Here is a 17999-nt window from a genome sequence, read left to right on the forward strand (position 1 = left end):
ATCAACCAGGTTTTTTGCAGAGTACAGAAAATCCCATAGAAAAGTATAAAATAGAGTAAGTATGAACTGCATGCGATACAGCATTATTGATAGGTTTTTATGATGTGGCTTTACTGACCCATAAGGTAAACCTAAAGTGGAACGAAACCTTTACTAAGAAAAATTGTGAGCTGGAAGCTTTTTTGCAGAGGAGACCAACTATGTTCCTTCTGCAATAAAACAAACTTACCTGCCTGTTCACAATGTTCTTTTGCAGCTCAGCATGCATTCTCGGCACGATGACAGTGTGCCGGGAAGAGTGACTCCTGTGCGCATGAAGTCAAGTCATCCCTGCTGGCCAATCAAGATGCTGGATACCCAGCATCAAAAGAAGAATCCCGTGGGAGAAAATGTCAGTGGCCAGCGAGGGATCCCACAGTTGCATTGCTGAAATGGAGGTGAATATTTTTTGTATGTCAGTTCCACTTTAAATAAAAAATAACAATGGTTCTATAATTTAAAACACCATATTCCATTCAGAGGAATTAATGTAGATTGAAGTCAGAATTAGGTCCCCAAGATTGCAATGTGTTCAGGCATTCAAAAAGTACACATTCCAGTGCCAGTTTACCAAATAGCTTTTTAAAATGTTTACAGAAGATTGAAAAAATGAATCAACTCAAAGAAAGGAACACTTTTTACATTAAATACGCTATAGAGAAAATACTGTAATAATGTAGAGTACTCAATAACATCTTAAAGTATATAAACCATAGACATCAGGTTCACATTACAGTTTGTCTCTTAAAAGCTCATCTTCTTTCAGCTGTCAGTTTGTAAATAATGTTTGTGCAACCTACGTACGCGTAATGTCCAGTATTGATGGTCATCCCCATCTAGCGGCTGACATTCACACTAGTTAGTTCAATGTTATCCCACTAGAGCACACACATGAGAAACCTGCAAGAGGGGCCCCAAGGTTTCAACTGCCCAGGGGTCCCCATAGAGTTTAATCTGGCACAGCACATCCCATATCTTTAGTGTCAGTTCCCTGTTTTCACCCCTTTAATTTCTGGATATATGATCTATAACCATGAATTAAGTTATGAAAAATATATGTGTGTGTGTGTTTTAAATAATTACTGTGGGGCTGACATATCAGGGGAGTTATTGCAGTCTCTTAAAATATTATTTTCATGTTACTGTATTTACTAAAAGGCATAATCCTCTTTAAACTGCAGGAATGTTTGCTTCTTCAATTCAGCATTTGAATTTTACTTTTACTCTGGCAATGGATCAGCAATCTTGTCATTGTTTGTTCTGAATATTCATGGAATTACAAAGTGTACTAGTTCACTGTTTTACTTTTTATTTTTTTCAGGGCCTTAAGAATCAAACGCAACTAAAGCTGAACATTGTCAGTTGTCCCCCTGTGACTACTGTCCTCATCAAAAGACCTGATCTGAAATACCAGTTAGGATTCAGTGTTCAGAATGGAATTGTAAGTGAATGATTGTTCCACTATAATCAATGTATAGATGTGTTTATAAGGACTATTGGAAAGCAGAATTCCTCTGGCAGCCCCCTGAACTCGGCAAGACAGCCAGAGATAACAATAATTGTATTCTCCAATTCATCTACAGTATTTACCAATGGCAGTGGTGAATGTTCTTCAGCTTTAAAGTGCTTCCAAATACTTTTTTTAAAAATAGCAAACGTGTTATACTTACCTGCGCTGTGCAATGGTTTTTCACAGAGCAGCCTTGATCCTCCTCTTCTGGGGTGCCCTGCTGGAGCTCCTGGCTACTCCTTCCTGCCGAATGCCCCTTGCTCTTCGGGAACACATGCATGCTCTCTCCCAAGTCGGCTCTGTGTGTCCATTGATACACAGCGCAGCGTGACTCAGCCTCGCCCCCACTCTTTCTAACTGGCTGTAATTGACAGCAGCAGGAGCCAATGACTCCTTGTGCTGTCTCCCTGTCCATTGAGAAGAAAGAGAGCTTAGAGAACTGCTCCTTTCATACACATCGCTAGATCCAGATCAGGCTCAGGTAAGTATAAGGAGGGCTTTGGGTGGGGGGAAGGCTGCTTTTTTACCTTAATGCAGAGAATGTATTAAGTTAAAAATCCTTGTACCTTTAGAACCATTTTAAAGAGGTTTTCTGCTTTACCATGACAAGGTGTCATATTGTATAAATCATAAAAAGCACAGACCAAACAGCAGTGCCGTAGTGAGTCAATAAAACAAAAACGACTTAATAAATTAATATCAATAGTAGGTAAGAGCTATGGTGGAAATGCTTGTTTTTAAGACATTTTGCAGTTTGTTTTGATAACCGCTCTTGCAGTATTCAGGTTTTCATGCCATTATTGACTATAGAAGAGACCCTTTCTATTGATTTGTGTATCTAAGTGGAAACCAGGCAGTTGATTTCTATATCTCATGGGTTATAACTGTTCAGATGTCTGCCTTCCGATGCATTTAAACTTGGAAAGAATGACAAACTTTGTATGAGTTTTTTGTAATGTATGGCAAAGGTAACTAAGCCACACACATTAGAATACTTGCTTCATCATCTAGCCAGGTATGACTCTAAGACCCATTCACATCACAAAGCAGTGTGCTTCAACACAAGCATTTTAGTGCATTGAGTTGTGTTGCGTTCATTAACCTATTCAATCTGAATGGACTGTCAACACACTTAACACATGAAAAAATAGATCCTATTATATTTTTTAAACCACTGCAGAGCACAATGCACAGTTGCAAACTACCAAAACATGTATATGCAGTGTATTGTCATGCATTACTGTAAAATGCATGTTATGATGTGTGCGTGTACCACCTGTTGGGATGTGAACAACCCTTTGTGTACCTGATATAGACTAAGCTAACAAGAAGGCTTCCTCTACACCCTCCTGTCCATTACCACCTTGCGTTGGTGACAGGGTATAGCAGGACAAGGAGTGGCATGGGTGCCTGTGGTAGGTCCTGGTATAGTAGAAGGTGGTCAGATGACAGTCTGGATATGACTGGGAGGCTGTGGATGATCAGAGTGAAATTTGAGATTTCAGAGTTAGAGGTGTCACATCTGGGGAGCAGGGCCAGAAGCCAGGCTGGAGGCAGGACACAAGCCAAGGTCGGCAACATGAGATCAAAATAAAACAGAGTCAAAGGGCACACTGCATCAAATACAGGATGCAGGTGTAGCCAAGAGTCACAGAAGCTAATGCCTTCTCACCACCTTTAAAATGCACTAAGAAAGGTAATCTATTGTGGTCTGCTCTTCAGAGGGCTACGGCATGTGTAACTGAACTCTTAGGGTACCAAAACATTTGTCCAGGGCTGTATGCGCAACTGATGGATTAAAGTGAATTTGTTGCTTTGCCCTGCATGGGAAAATGACAGCTTGGCTTTTAGCTATCCATCAATCTGACCAAACTGTTCTAGAATGTGGATCATTTTTGGACCTGTTTTCCCAGCCATAAACAGTGGTTCCTCCCACAAACTTCTGGTGTGAGACAGTGACATGCAGGCCAGTAGGAGAAACCACAGCATGCAGCACAGCATATGTATTGCACACACCCGGAAGTGGCATTTTAAGAAGGGCAGCTAAGTATATTCACACTTAGCAGATATGCTGACAGGGTCACTTTAAAGTGTTTTTTTTCAGATTTAAAGTATAAATAAAGCTTCCCCTGTAAAAAAGAGATAACATACTTATCCTGCTATGCACACTGCTGATCTACACTTCTTGCAAAGTATCTAGTCCCCTGGTGCCCAGCCTGCAGACCAGGGGCCACATGCAGTCCATTGGAAGTTTTTGTGTGGCCCTCAGGGCAACTGCAGACACTAATATGGGTTTTTCTATTGCTTTGTTATAGCAGTAATTTCTAGCAGTCTGCAATTGCTAACCATCCCTTGTACCATGTCTGCAGTCTCTGACCATCTCCTGTACGAGGTCCACAGTCTCTGACCATCTCTTTTATCATGCCTACAGCCTCTGACCATCTCATATATCATGTCTGCAGACTCTGACCATCATAAAAAAAAAACAACAAAACCACAGGTGAAGGTGGGGTAACCTAATAGCTCTCTGACTCACCAAATAAATAATGGCGTGGGTGCTAAACCTTGGGAACTAGACAAAAAAGTATTTACCAGCTGTGCATAACAGACTGCTTAAAGTAGGTAATTAATCACCCATGCAGAGTAGCTGGTTGAGAAAAAATTGTACAAAACTTTATAAATAATTAATCAATAAGATTATAAAAAGGAGAAGAGCAGTCTATTTTTCACAGCTGGTAAATACATTTTTGCCTAGTCTCTGACCATCTCCTGTATTATGACCACAGTCTCTGACCATGTCTGCAGTCTCTGACCAGGAATGTTTTGTGCAAAAAACGCTAAACATGGCAAAAACACGTGTAAAGGCGCCCAAACGCTAGCTGCGTTTAGCTCTTGAGCATTTATTAATGGCAATAGAAAATACTCTGCCCAATCAGATGAATAAATGCCCAAGCGTAAACGCTGGTAAACGCGGTACTGGGTTTACACGCACTTTAGCGGCATTTAGCGCTTTTCTGCTGCCAGGAGAGCTAATAGATATTTATTAAGGGAGTTCATGTGTACATGTAACTTTACTTTATTAAAAAAAAAAAAAGTGTTGCCTTTAGTCATACTTTAAGTAAACATTTTTTCCTGGCAGTTCCTGAAAAATCTGACGGTAGCCATTTTTTACCCTTTTCTAAAAATTCTAGTTGCCTGGCTGTTATACTGAGTTTCTGAATTCCATGCTTTGAGTCATTGACCCAGAACAAGTATTCATATCAGGATTTTCAGAGAAAAGTCAGAATCCCTTTGTATACTTGTTCCAGTTCAGTGCTGAAGCCAGAAGGTAATCTTAACAGCCAGAAAACAAGCATTTGTTAAAAAAAGAAAATGCAAAGGCAGCCTTCATGTTTCTTTCAGGGAAGGTTTTCTATATAGGGCATCCTATCATCTCTGTACATTTTGGCTAAAGCTTAAAATTTTTTTATCTGATTTAAATAAAATAATAATTATTATGATTGTTATATAGGATTTATATAGCACAATCAGTTTGCTCAGCACTTTACAATATAAAGGGAAACAATACAGTTTTTCAATACAGTGAAATACAAGAGGGTTAACATAAAATGGATACATATTTGTGTACATTATTGTCAAAGGCTTGATCTTATTATTGCAATTCTTTGTAGGACCTGTAGACTTTTTTGCTGCTGATAAAACACTCAGTAGAGACGCACAAGCTCCCTAAACCCAGTGAACTGGACTGAAACAGGATTTTTAGAATGCCCATTCTGGGGAAAAATGGAAATCCTCTCACACATACCCTGCTGGGGGGTAGTTTTATAACAATGTATTCAGTAAACTATGTATGAACTTCGAAAAGATGTGTAGCTGTGTGCCTTCAGAAGCTGTTGGGCACCATCTGGTGGAAATATCTCTAACTGCAAGTAACTATAAAAAAAAAGTGGTGACTGTGTTCCCAAGGCAAAAAAAGATTGTCAGAATGTTTTGTAATTGTTGATTTGTTGTTTTAATCAAAACTAGGATATACATCTATATCTATACATATCTATAGCTATATATAGTGGGTATAGAAAAGAATCACCCCCCTTTAAAATAATCACACTTTGTTGCAGCCTGAAATGAAGACAGACACAGTTTGTTTTATCCAGCTGTATATACTAAGTGCAACTTATAACATCCAAGTGTAAGATATAACACCATTATGTAAGAGAAAAATGAAAACATTCAAAACAGAATTACTGAGTTGGAAAGAAGGATCACCCCCACCTAATAATGTCTTGTAAACTCAATCAGATGTAGCTAATCACATTTTCAATGGTACACAAAGCCATTTGACTTTCTACTGTGATCAGCTGTAGTAATTTTTTGATTAGTGCAGCATGAAATTAGCTTTTCTGGAGCATTTCTGTCCTTGTTAGTGCAACTGAAGCAAACAATCAACTATGGGTGGCAAGACACTGTCAAAAGATCTCTGGGATACAGTTGTGAACAGGCACAAGTCATGAGATGGATACAAAATATTTAAAAGGCTTTATCATTACCTAGAGGCACAAGGAAGTTTATCATTAAGAAGTGGAAGGTATTTGGTACAACACAGACCCTCCCTGGATCAGGAAGTTGTTCCAAACTGGATGAAAGAACCAGGAGGAAACTGGTCAAAGAGACTACCAAGAGGCCTACAGCAACTCCGAAGCAGTTGCAGGAATGTATAACAAAGAGTGGTCATTGTGTGCATGTGACAACAATATCACAAAGTATCCACAATGTGGCTTGTATGGGAGGGTTGCAAGAAAAAAGCCTCTCCTCAAGAAATGCCATATGCAGTCAGCAATGAGCTTTGAAGAAGGTTTACCTTCCAACATGACAATGACCCAAAGCACACAGAAAAAATGAGCACACTGATTGAGGGAGAAAAAGGTGAATGTCCTTGAATGGCTTAGTCAGAGCCCAGACTCAAACCCCATTGAAAATCTGTGGAATGACCTGAAGACTGCAGTCCACAAATGGTCACCATCAAATGTAACTGAACTTGAGCAGTTCGGCAAAGAAGAGTGGGCAAATATTGCACAGTGTAGATGTGCAAAGTTAGTACAGACACATCCCAACTGACTAAAGGCTGAAATTAAAGCAAAAGCTGGTTCAACAAAATACTGACACATGGGGGTGATCCTTCTATGGAATTTATTTTGTATTTTTTTCTGACATGTTGGTGATATATCTTTCACTTGGATGTTACACTGAGTAAATACAGCTGGATGTAACAAAAAACTGTGTCTGCCTTCATTTCAGGCTGCAATGCAACAAAATGTGACTATTTTAAAGGGAGTGATTCTTTTCTATATGCACTGTGTGTGTATGTGTATATATGTGTATATATATATATATATATATATGCATGCATATGTGTGTGTGCGTGCGTGCGCGTGTGTGTGCAAAAGTGAAGAGAATAAGAGAATGCTTTTGTTTGTACATGTGAATCAAAACTGTTACACTTTAATTTAATCTCCATACTGGTGCAAACTATTTAAAGGGAGATCAGCTTTAAGCCTTTGATTTCATTAAATGACCCAGAATACAAGGGGACATATTCAGCATTGATAGCTCTTTCTCTTCTGTTATGGGCAGGTATGAAGTGACAGATACATTGTAAGAATCCTGGGTAGAGCTAAAATATGTGTCTGTGATTAGTGCAAACAAAAACAGCGGCTGAAGAATAGATAGAGGATATGTCCAGACAAAACAGGCACTGAATTATAGGTAAAGGATCTGTGCGAATACAACAGGGACTGGGAAATGAATGCATAATTTGTGCAGATGAAGCAGGAACTGCAGAATAGGTACAGAAGCTGTGCAGACTCAACTGGAGTATGGGTACAGGATATGTGCAGACAAAGCAAGAATTGAAGAAAAGGTATTAGATCCAGGCTGGTAAAGCAGGGACTGGAGATTGAGTACAGGTACAGGATTTGTGCAGGGAAACAGGGACTAGAAAATGAGTGCAGGATCAGTACAGACACATCAGGTGCTGAAGTATAAGTACAAGATTGGAGCAAAAACAGCAGAGACAGGAACATGGGTCTAGAATCTGTTTAGAGGCTTCAAGGACTGTAAAATGGGTACAACATCTGTTTAGAAAGAACAGAGACTGGAGCATGGCTACAGAATATCTGCAGAGAGTGGAATCATAGCCAGGTTCAGGCCAGAGGTAAAGAAAGGCAGAAATGTGTAACCAAAAAATCTGGTGCAGTCATTATTGGAAGTAGAGGTAGAAGTCAGATAGACAAAAGCCAAACTAGGACAGAAAGGCTTAGCCTAAACACACCAACAAAGTTTGAACTTCAGAGTCAACAAACTAATCTAAATTATTAAAAAAGAGAAACTTTATTCTAACAACATTGCCAAAAAAGAAAACACTGGGTCCAGCACAATAGCCCCATCAATGATACAGGTGTAAGTAGATGCAAAAAGTAAACAGCGGAGTGAATAATGCATTAAACCATAACCTTCATTATTATCATCAAGCTTGAGTTCAGATAGAGATATGTTGCAGTAACAAACAGGAACCAACTCATGATGACTGAAATCCAAAATCCCAAATATATGGTCTGACACCAGCCTGCGTGGATTTTTGTGAACCCCTTGTTTTATTCTGGTCTGCATTTGAACTTTTTGATCAAATTTTCCGTTATGCAGGGTGATCAGTCCCATTATTTTTAATTTTTTACATTAAAGTAGTATTAAACCCAAGAGTAAACATTTATTATATTTCAGTCTACCAATTCTTAGATGTGGTGGCAGCATTAGTTTTTATGGCTTTCTTACTTTTATTTTCATCTGGTGATCTGGCTAGTAAATCTGTTTTTTCAGTAGAACAGGCTGACCTGCAAATGTAGCTGTTTAGAGCAGTGACAGAGGTGCTTACAATGATCATATTTTATTATAATATATATATATATATATATACACATACATACATACACACACACTATATTGCCAAAAGTATTGAGATGCCTGCCTTTACACGCACATGAACTTTAATGGCATTCCAGTCTTAGTCTGTAGAGTTCAATATTGAGTTGGCCCACCCTTTGCAGCTATAACAGCTTCAACTGTTCTGGGAAGGCTGTCCACAAGGTTTAGGAGTGTGTCTATGGGAATGTTTGATCATTCTTCCAGAAGTGCATTTCTGAGGTCAGGCACTGATGTCAGACGAGATGGCCTGGCTCGCAGTCTCCACTCTAATTCATCCCAAAGGTGTTCTATCGGGTTGAGGTCAGGACTCTGTACAGGCCAGTCAAGTTCCTCCACCCCAAACTCACTCATCTATGTCTTTATGGACCTTGCTTTGTACACTGGTGCGCAGTCATGTTGGAACAGGAAGGGGCCATCCCCAAACTGTTCCCACAAAGTTGTGAGCATGAAATTGTCTAAAACATCTTGGTATGCTGCCACCTTAAGAGTTCTTTTCACTGGAACTAAGGGGCCAAGCCCAACCCCTGAATAACAACCCCACATCATAAGTCCCCCGCCACCAAACTTTACACTTGGCACAATGCAGTCAGGCAAGTATTGTTCTCCTAGCAACTGCCAAACCCAGACATGTCCATTGGATGGCCAGACAGAGAAGCATGATTTGACACTCCAGAGAATACGTCTCCACTTCTCCAGAGTTCAGTGGTGGCGTGCTTTACACCACTGCATCCAACGCTTTGCATCGCACTTAGTGATGTAAGGCTTGGATGCAGCTGCTCAGCCATGGAAACCCATTCCACGAAGCTCTCTACGCACTGTTGTTGTGCTAATCTGAAGGCCACACAAAGTTTGGAGGTCTTTACCTATTAACTCTGCAGACAGTTGGCGACTTCTGCGCAATGTGCTCTTCAGCATGCACTTATTCCACTCTTTCATTTTATGTGGCCTACCACTTTGTGGCTGTGTTGCTGTTGTTCCCAGTTGCTTCCACTTTGTTATAATACCATTAACAGCTGACTGTGGAATATTTAGTAGCAAGTAAATTTCACGGGTGGACTTATTGCACAGGTGGCATTTCTTTTACAAATGTTTGTAGAATCAGTCTTCATGCCCAGGTGCTTGATTTAATACACCTGTGGCCATGGAGGTGATTGCAACACCTGAATCCAATGATTGGGAAGGCTGGTCCAAGTTCTAACTACCTAAGTGTTAGCTGGAGTTTGGCTTCTACTTGTTAGTGTATCAAAATTTGCTAGTACATCTAACATTCCCCTGCCCCCAGACTGACAGCTCTGCTGTCCAAAGGTGTCTCTGTTGCTCCTTCATACAGAGTGGGGGCACTCTAATACAGGAGATGTGTACTGGTGAGATCACCAACTGAAAACAGGGGAAAAAACCTAAAATAAAAAAACTCATGCAGCCACCACATCCAATGATTGTCAAGCTGCAATATATTACATTTTTGGTTGGGGGTTTAATGCCACTAGTAACATAGCTGAAAACAAGATATCAGTAGTGGTGATGTTTATTTAGACTACGTAGGTTCACACTGTTGCCGTTGGTTGCTGGTGCAGGACATTGTGCAAATCGCACATCTTCCTGCACCCACAAGCACCTGCAGGCAAAATGTGCTGGTCTTTTGCAGATGTGTCAGGGGTCTTTCATTCTTAATGGCACCCCTAGGAGTGCAGCAGGTTTTCAGATGCGAGAAAATGCATGCTGCAAAAGCATCATGAAAATTTCTGTGCAGTTGCAGTTTTAAAAAGGTTCAGGGATCTTTTCTGTGTGTTTTCCCCAAGTTGCAGCAGCTCATTCAAAAGAATGGGCTGCTGTGCCCACAAAAATGCAAGCAGCACAAAGTGCAACAGTGCAATCCTAGTCTAGTACACACGATTAGAAAATCGGATGAAAAATACCGCTTTCAGAGGGATCATCTGATAATCTGATCATTAGTATACAGCTTTCAAGAGCCACTCGTGACAGTTCATGTGAAAATATCCAAAGGAACAAGCACAAAGAATTTTCTTTTACGATAACAGAACAAACTTCTTTTGTTTAATCAGTATAGTATTCATCCGAAAAAAATTGAGTGACCAAGACTGCGCATGCTTGGAAACAAAAGAATACACTACAATACAAAAAAATACAATACATTACATCACTTTCGAAGTTGTATTCTGCTGTACGAGAATTTTTGTAACTTTAGTAACCTTTTCATTTTCAGTATGATACTAGGATACAAAAGACAATCATTTGTCCAATAGTCTCAATAAATTTCTCATTTGTGTACAAATAGGTGATAACAAGCAATTTAAAAAAGCAATGGGTAGAATTGTTTGTGTACATTTCCAAGTTCAATCATGATTGAGGCAATGCAACAAGTAGAGTTTGGTGAACATCAGACAATTTCTTGAATTGCTTCTGATAAAAGACCTTCCTGTGTAGACTCAGCTCAAAACGCATAAAACCCACAAAATTGAGTATAGACTAATGAGCGTCAGTATTTTGTGGCCTTTAATCAGTGGAAAGAGAAATAGTGGAGAGTATACCATACATCTGTAACACCCAGTCTGAAAATACAAATTATCAATGTGATTGTTTTAGGTTACTACATTTTATGCATTATTATGTTCTTTGCCCTACTACAGTGGTCGGCAAGCCGCGGCTCACGAGCCACATGCGGCTCTTTACACGCTTTAATGCGGCTCTTGTGTGCCGGGCGCCCGCTCCCCTCCCTCCTCTCGGGCGGCAGGGACTCTGCAGCGTGATCCAAAAAAAAACAGCCAGGGCAGCGCGCTCAAATGCAATGATTGGCCAGTCTCGCTGCCACTCACATCCTGATAGCCAGTGATTGGCTGTCAGGATGTGTGTAGGCGGGGCAGCGTGACAAACGTGAGAGGAGCTAGGCTCCTCTCACAGTCCGCCCTGAAGACCGGAACGGCGCGGGAACACGGCGAGAGGAACGCGCAGAGCAAAGGTAAGTGAATTGACACAGGGGGGACTTGGCTTACTACTTGTTACTTACTACTACTATATGAGGGATGAATTAATATGGGGGATGAATTACTATAGGGGGGATGAATTACTATGGGGGATGAATTACTATATGGGGGATGAATTACTATGGGGGATGAATTATTATAGGGGGGATGAATTACTATGGGGGATGAATTACTATATGGGGGATGAATTACTATGGGGGATGAATTACTATGGGGGATGAATTACTATATGGGGGATGAATTACTATGGGGGATGAATTACTATGGGGGATGAATTACTATATGGGGGATGAATTACTATGGGGGATGAATTACTATAGGGGGGATGAATTACTATAGGGGGGATGAATTACTATGGGGGATGAATTACTATATGGGGGATGAATTACTATGGGGGATTAATTACTATATGGGGGATGAATTAATAAGGGGGATGAATTACTATATGGGGGATGAATTACTATAAAAACTTATTGAAACTAAAAACAGTGTACCATCCTATGTATTTTCAGTTTTAAAAATGTGGCTCTCAAAATAAATTTCAATCGTGGTTTTGGCGAGATTTGGCTCAGTTGAAAAAAAAGGTTGCCCACCACTGCCCTACTAAATCAAGTAAGACAAGGATGTTCAACTTGCAGCCCACAGACCGCGTGTGGCCCAAGATGGCTATGAATTTGTCCCAACACAAAATCCAAAAACATACTTAAAAATGTTGATTTTTTTTTTTTAATACATTTACACTTAACGAACACATGCACCCGAAGAAAAATATGACAGTGCCTCTTTACTGGACTTTTATCTTCCCAAAGAAAAATCTCCCACTCCTCACAATCACGCCTTATTCATGTCATCAGTTTTCGGCAGCTCCTATATTTGTGTGCAACTGTTTTCAGGGATGAAACACATAAAGGGCAAAATTAGAACCAAAATATATGATGAGCACCTTGAGAATTCATTGAGAATTGCTACTACATCCACCGAACCAGATATTGATGCACTATCTTATCAAAAACAGTGTCAAATATCGTACTGGTTTTATGTTGCCCTCTTTTACTTTTATAATAAAAACAATTAAAAAAAAAATTAAGTTTTAATACTCAGATAAGTACGTTATCAGTGATCGTTAATTTTTGATCTGCCTAACTTTTTCTGTCCATCCGCTATCCTTATTGTTAGTGTGTTTTATGTGTGGCCCAAGAAAACTCCTCTTTTTCCAACATTGCCCAGGAAAGTCAAAAGGTTGGCTACCCCTGGAGTAAGGCACAGTTTTTCAGTCTTACATGCAGTGCCAAAAACTGCCACAAGATGGCAGAGCTGACTACAGTATGACTTTCTTGTGAATGAATGGTTTATTAATGTTTACCATGTTTTATCAGTAGTGATTGATCATAGTAATTGAATATCAATCCACTTTTACATATTATTATTATTATTATTATATTACAGGAATATATAGCAACAACAGTTTGTGCAGCACTTTACTGTATATTTATTTATTTCAGGTACTTATATAGCGCTGCCAATTTATGCAGCGCTTTACATATACATTGTACATTCACATCAGTCCCCAAACCTCAAGGGGCGTACAATCTAAGGTCCCTAACTCACATTCATACATACACATACTAGGGCCAATTTAGACAGGAGCCAATTTACCTACCCAGGATTCTCAACAAGGCAGGTTGAGGGGCTCCGGGGTACATGTTTGATACAGAGGAAAGTGGATTTTCACTTTCCTCATTTGTTTGTAAGGTCCATTTTGGGACCTGGAGCCTGGAGATTTCAAAGCGATTTGGGAGGGATGAAATCTCAAATCCTGGGTCCAGGTTTTGGGAATGGCCAGGAGACTGATTGCACAGGTGTGTGCAGGCCTTTTCATAGAGGCCTAACCAGGGTTCGGGGCTCCACCACGGCAGACAGGAGGTCTCTGCCTTGGAGTCAGGAAGGCTTTACAAAGGAGAGGTGGAAGCCAGACTAGCTGTGTGCTAGTGGCCAGCTGTCTGTGAGAGCCATATTTTGGAAAGAGTCTGTAGGAGACAGACATAAAACTGTGTACAAGCCAGGAGGCTGAATTTTCAGTTGCATGTGTTTGATGGTGGATACCCCTGCGTGGGAAGCTTTATGAAACATTTTCTTTAAATAAAAGTGGGCTAAAAAGGCCTTAAAAAAAGAAAGCGAGTTGCTGTATGCGTTGAATAAAGATCTACCATTTGAAGTGAGTTCCCACTAGATATATATATATATATATATATATATATATATATATAATATTTTTTTTTTTTTTTATCACAACAAGGTAAACCCTTTTCTTTTTGAAATATTAGGTAATGATAATGAAGTATTCTTGGATTATGAATTACTATATTTACTTGTTCTTTGGAATATGATGTTGTACCTTTTTAGTATTTATTTTTTTCTAGCTACTATTTGTCTAAATCCTTTATTCATATTATAATTGTTCAACAACTGGGCCCCTCTAGTGTGGATACCATTAAAGATATTTAGGGTTTTGCATGGACATTAGTGGGCTAAGTGACATCTATTTCCTTCAGAGACTTTGGTGCTGATATTTGATGGCAGTATTCTGTGTCTCCACTATCACCAGGTGTCACTCTCTTTTATTTCAATAGATTTTTTTATTACATTTTTGAAGGAATTCACAAACATAGACTGCTGATGGCAGAAACAGAGAGATACAGAGAAAAGAAACACCAGGTAACAGAATGTAAGATTAATAAGGCACTAAAGAAGGAGAACAACAACCTATGTGTAATATTTGAGAAAGGAATGCCAGTGAAACTAAGACTTACAAAGGCGTTGGCATCACTTGTTAAACCATGTAGACCAAGGTTTCCATATTTTATTAAAAGAAGCAACAGAACCATTCCATATTGCAATTGTTCTTTCATAAGAGAAATGTAAGTTAACTAAGTTGAGGCCTTTAGATGAGTTGGGGACCATTTGTTGTTCCCAGTGTCTATCAATGATGAGTTTGACAGGAAGGAGAATATGACAAACAATCATATGGAAGGGAGATAGCAGTGTTTCAATACCCAAAGTCAGGCTAGCTAGAGCAGGATTGGGGAAACAGTAAAGTCTCTGTTATTGCAGATATCACCTGGGATATATTCTGCCAGAAGCTAACTATATTTTTACACGACCAGAGAATGTCCAGTAAATTTCTTGGCTGACCACATCCTCTCCAGCAGAGGGGAGAAAGAGAGGGGGACATTTGGGCTAATCAACATGGCGTGAGATACCAACGTAGTGAGATCTTTTGTGCCAGTTCCCAATGTTGGACACAGTGAGGGGCATTGTAAGTAGATTTAAAAGCCTTATTCCATTGTGCATCTGTAAACTTGATGTTGAAATCTTCTTCCCATTAAAGGAAAGGTTTAGATTTGAAAAAGGTCATTTTTTTTTTTCTTGAGTAGTAATATTGATGCACCTAGTCAGGTGCACATATCTCAGTGGTGGGGAAGATGCAAGAAAGTGCTGGATTTGTAAGTATGTGAAATGGTCTTTTGACAGCAGCCCAAATTCCACCCACAATTCCTCCATACTTTTGAAAGATCTATTGTGGAATACGTCATCCATATCTGTGATACCTTTATTACACCAGGATTGAAGGGAGATGTTCAGAATAAACAATGCCAAAACCTTAATAGGAAAGGGTAATTTTGTGCTCTTAAGGTTTGGTTTGGGAGTAGAGTGGAAGGCCCTCCATGCTAGGAGGGAGGCTTGTACTGAAGGGGGGAGATGATCTAGTTTTGTGGGGTTCCATAAGTCAGCAACCAAAAGTGAGGGGAAGTCTGTAGCCTGGATCAGGGCTCATTCTATTGCTGCAGAGGGCATAGTGGAAGTAAGTTGGAACCACTGTTTTATCTGATCCAAGTTAGTTGTAGTATAATAATCCAGATCATCCACATAACCCATACCACCTGCCCCTCTGTGCTTTAGGAGCTGGGAGTGGGAACATCTAGCTCTCTTTTGTTGCCAAATGAAATGTGTAAACAGAGAGGTAAAAATTTGGAGGTTCTTTGGTTTAAGAGGAACTGGCATTGTTCTGAATAAATAAAGTAGTTGTGGAAGAATGAACATCTTGAGAGAGGCTAGTCTTCCTGACCAAGATAGTTCAAACTTGGCTAAGTGGGTCAATTCTTGGGATACTTTCTTATAAAGGGTATCAATGTTGATGTCCGCCAGGTAGGCAGGGTTGGGGGTCAGAAATATTCCTAAATAGGAAATATTAGTAGTACTCCAGGAATATGGAAGTGAGTGTTGTAAAGAATGTTTAAGTACCTTAGTGATGTCTAAATCCAAAATTAAGGATTTAGAAAAAGTTGACATTGTAATAGGAGATATCACGGAATTGAGTCAGCAGATTGTGGGCTTGGGGCAGGGATGTGGCTGGGTTCTTAAGGAGAAGCACAACATCATCTGCAAAAAGATTTATTGTGTGATGAGTATTGACTATATGGAAGCCAGTTATGTGGGGATGGGAACTTATGGGTTCCGCTAAAGGTTCAATTAATAAATTGAATATAGAAGGGGACAATGGGCATCCTTGGCGAGTACCATTAGAAATTTTGAAAGTTTTGGATAAAAGGTTAGAAGTATATACTTGAGCAGATGGACACGAATATGGGGCCTGTATGACCGAGAGGATGGATCCCTGAAATTTTATCAACACCTGAGACATGTAACCCCAATGGACTCTGTTGAACGCTGTCTCTGCGTCCAAAGAGAGGAACAGAGAAGGCGTACGACTAGTCTTAGCACAATGGAGGATATTAATTATTCTTCTAGTGGCGTCAGACACCTGTCTCCCTTTGGGGAAACCTATTTGGTCAGCTTTGACAAGAGAGGGTAGGTTGTCAAATAGTCTACTCTCTAAAGTTTTGGCATACATTTTTATATCTGTGTTGAGTAACTAGACTGGCCTATCGTTGGCAGGGGTTTTGGGGTCTTTTCCCAGTTTAGGGATTGTTACAATGTGGTCTTTCAACATCAATGGGTTTAAAAGCCTTATTAGAGGCTGCAGAAGTAAAGACCTCATGAAGATATTATGTTTAAATTACTTATAATAATTCATAAAGCCATATGGGCTGGGTGCTTTTCCTTTAGGAAGAGAATATATGACTTTTATAGTTTCAGTGATCGAAAAAGGGGAATTTAACTTGAACAACTGTTCGGTAGATAGTGTAGGCAACTGTAGACGAGTCAAGAAGCTATGAATGTCCTATATACAGTCATGGCCGAAATTGTTGGCACCCTTGATATTTCTCCAGGAAATCATGTATTTCTCACGAAACGTATTGCATTAACACATGTTTTGCTATACACATGTTTATTCCCTTTGTGTGTATTGGGACAAAACAAAAAAAGGGAGGAAAGAAAGCAAATTCGACATAATGTCACACAAACCTCCAAAAATGGGCTGGACAAAAGTATTGGCACCCTTTCACAACTGCGGATAAATAAGAATGTTACAAGCATGTGATGCTCCTGTAAACTCACCTGGGGCAAGTAACAGGTGTGGGCAATATAGAAATCACACCTGAAAGCAGATAAAAAGGAGAGACGTTCACTTAACCTTTGCATTGTGTGTCTGTCTGTGCCACACTAAGCATGGACAACAGAAAGAGGAGACGAGAACTGTCTGAGGACCTGAGAACCAAAATTGTGGCAAAATATCAACAATCTCAAGGTTACAAGTCCATCTCCAGAGAACTAGATTTGCCTTTGTCCACAGTGCGCAACATTATCAAGAAGTTTGCAACCCATGGCACTGTAGCTAATCTCCCTGGTCGTGGACGGATGAGGAAAATTGATGAAAGATTGCAACGCAGAATAGTCCGGATGGTGGATAAGCAGCCCCAAACATGTTCCAAAGACATTCAAGCTGTCCTGCAGGCTCAGGGAGCATCAGTGTCAGCGCGAACTATCCGTCGACATTTAAATGAAATGAAACGCTATGGCAGGAGACCCAGGAGGACCCCACTGCTGACACAGAGACATAAAAAAGCAAGACTACAGTTTGCCAAAATGTACTTGAGTAAGCCAAAAGCCTTCTGGGAAAACGTCTTGTGGACAGATGAGACCAAGATAGAGCTTTTCGGTAAAGCACATCATTCTACTGTTTACCGAAAACGGAATGAGGCCTACAAAGAACAAAACACAGTACCTACGGTAAAATATGGTGGAGGTTCAATGATGTTTTGGGGTTGTTTTGCTGCCTCTGGCACTGGGTGCCTTGACTGTGTGCAAGGCATCATGAAATCTGAGGATTACCAAAGGATTTTGGGTCGCACTGTAGGGCCCAGTGTCAGAAAGCTGGGTTTGCGTCCAAGATCCTGGGTCTTCCAGCAGGACAATGACCCCAAACATACGTCAAAAAGCACTCAGAAATGGATGGCAAAGAAGCGCTGGAGAGTTCTGAAGTGGCCAGCAATGAGCCCAGATCTAAA

The 17999-nt window shown here is 40.1% G+C and overlaps 1 protein-coding gene across 2 annotated transcripts in view; it reads left to right on the forward strand.

Moving 5' to 3' along the window:
* Positions 1-17999, forward strand: part of APBA2 (amyloid beta precursor protein binding family A member 2) — a 507206-nt gene that overhangs the window by 444584 nt on the left and 44623 nt on the right. For both annotated transcript variants that reach the window (XM_089652450.1, XM_089652449.1), the window contains one exon: positions 1361-1480. In XM_089652450.1, coding sequence (XP_089508576.1) covers positions 1361-1480 — 120 coding nt within the window. The remainder of the gene's footprint in view (positions 1-1360; positions 1481-17999) is intronic.

The sequence above is a fragment of the Staurois parvus genome, unplaced genomic scaffold (genome assembly GCF_062004578.1).
Source record: "Staurois parvus isolate SC_StPar_1 unplaced genomic scaffold, SC_StPar_1.0 ptg000682l, whole genome shotgun sequence".
Classification (NCBI taxonomy): domain Eukaryota; kingdom Metazoa; phylum Chordata; class Amphibia; order Anura; family Ranidae; genus Staurois; species Staurois parvus.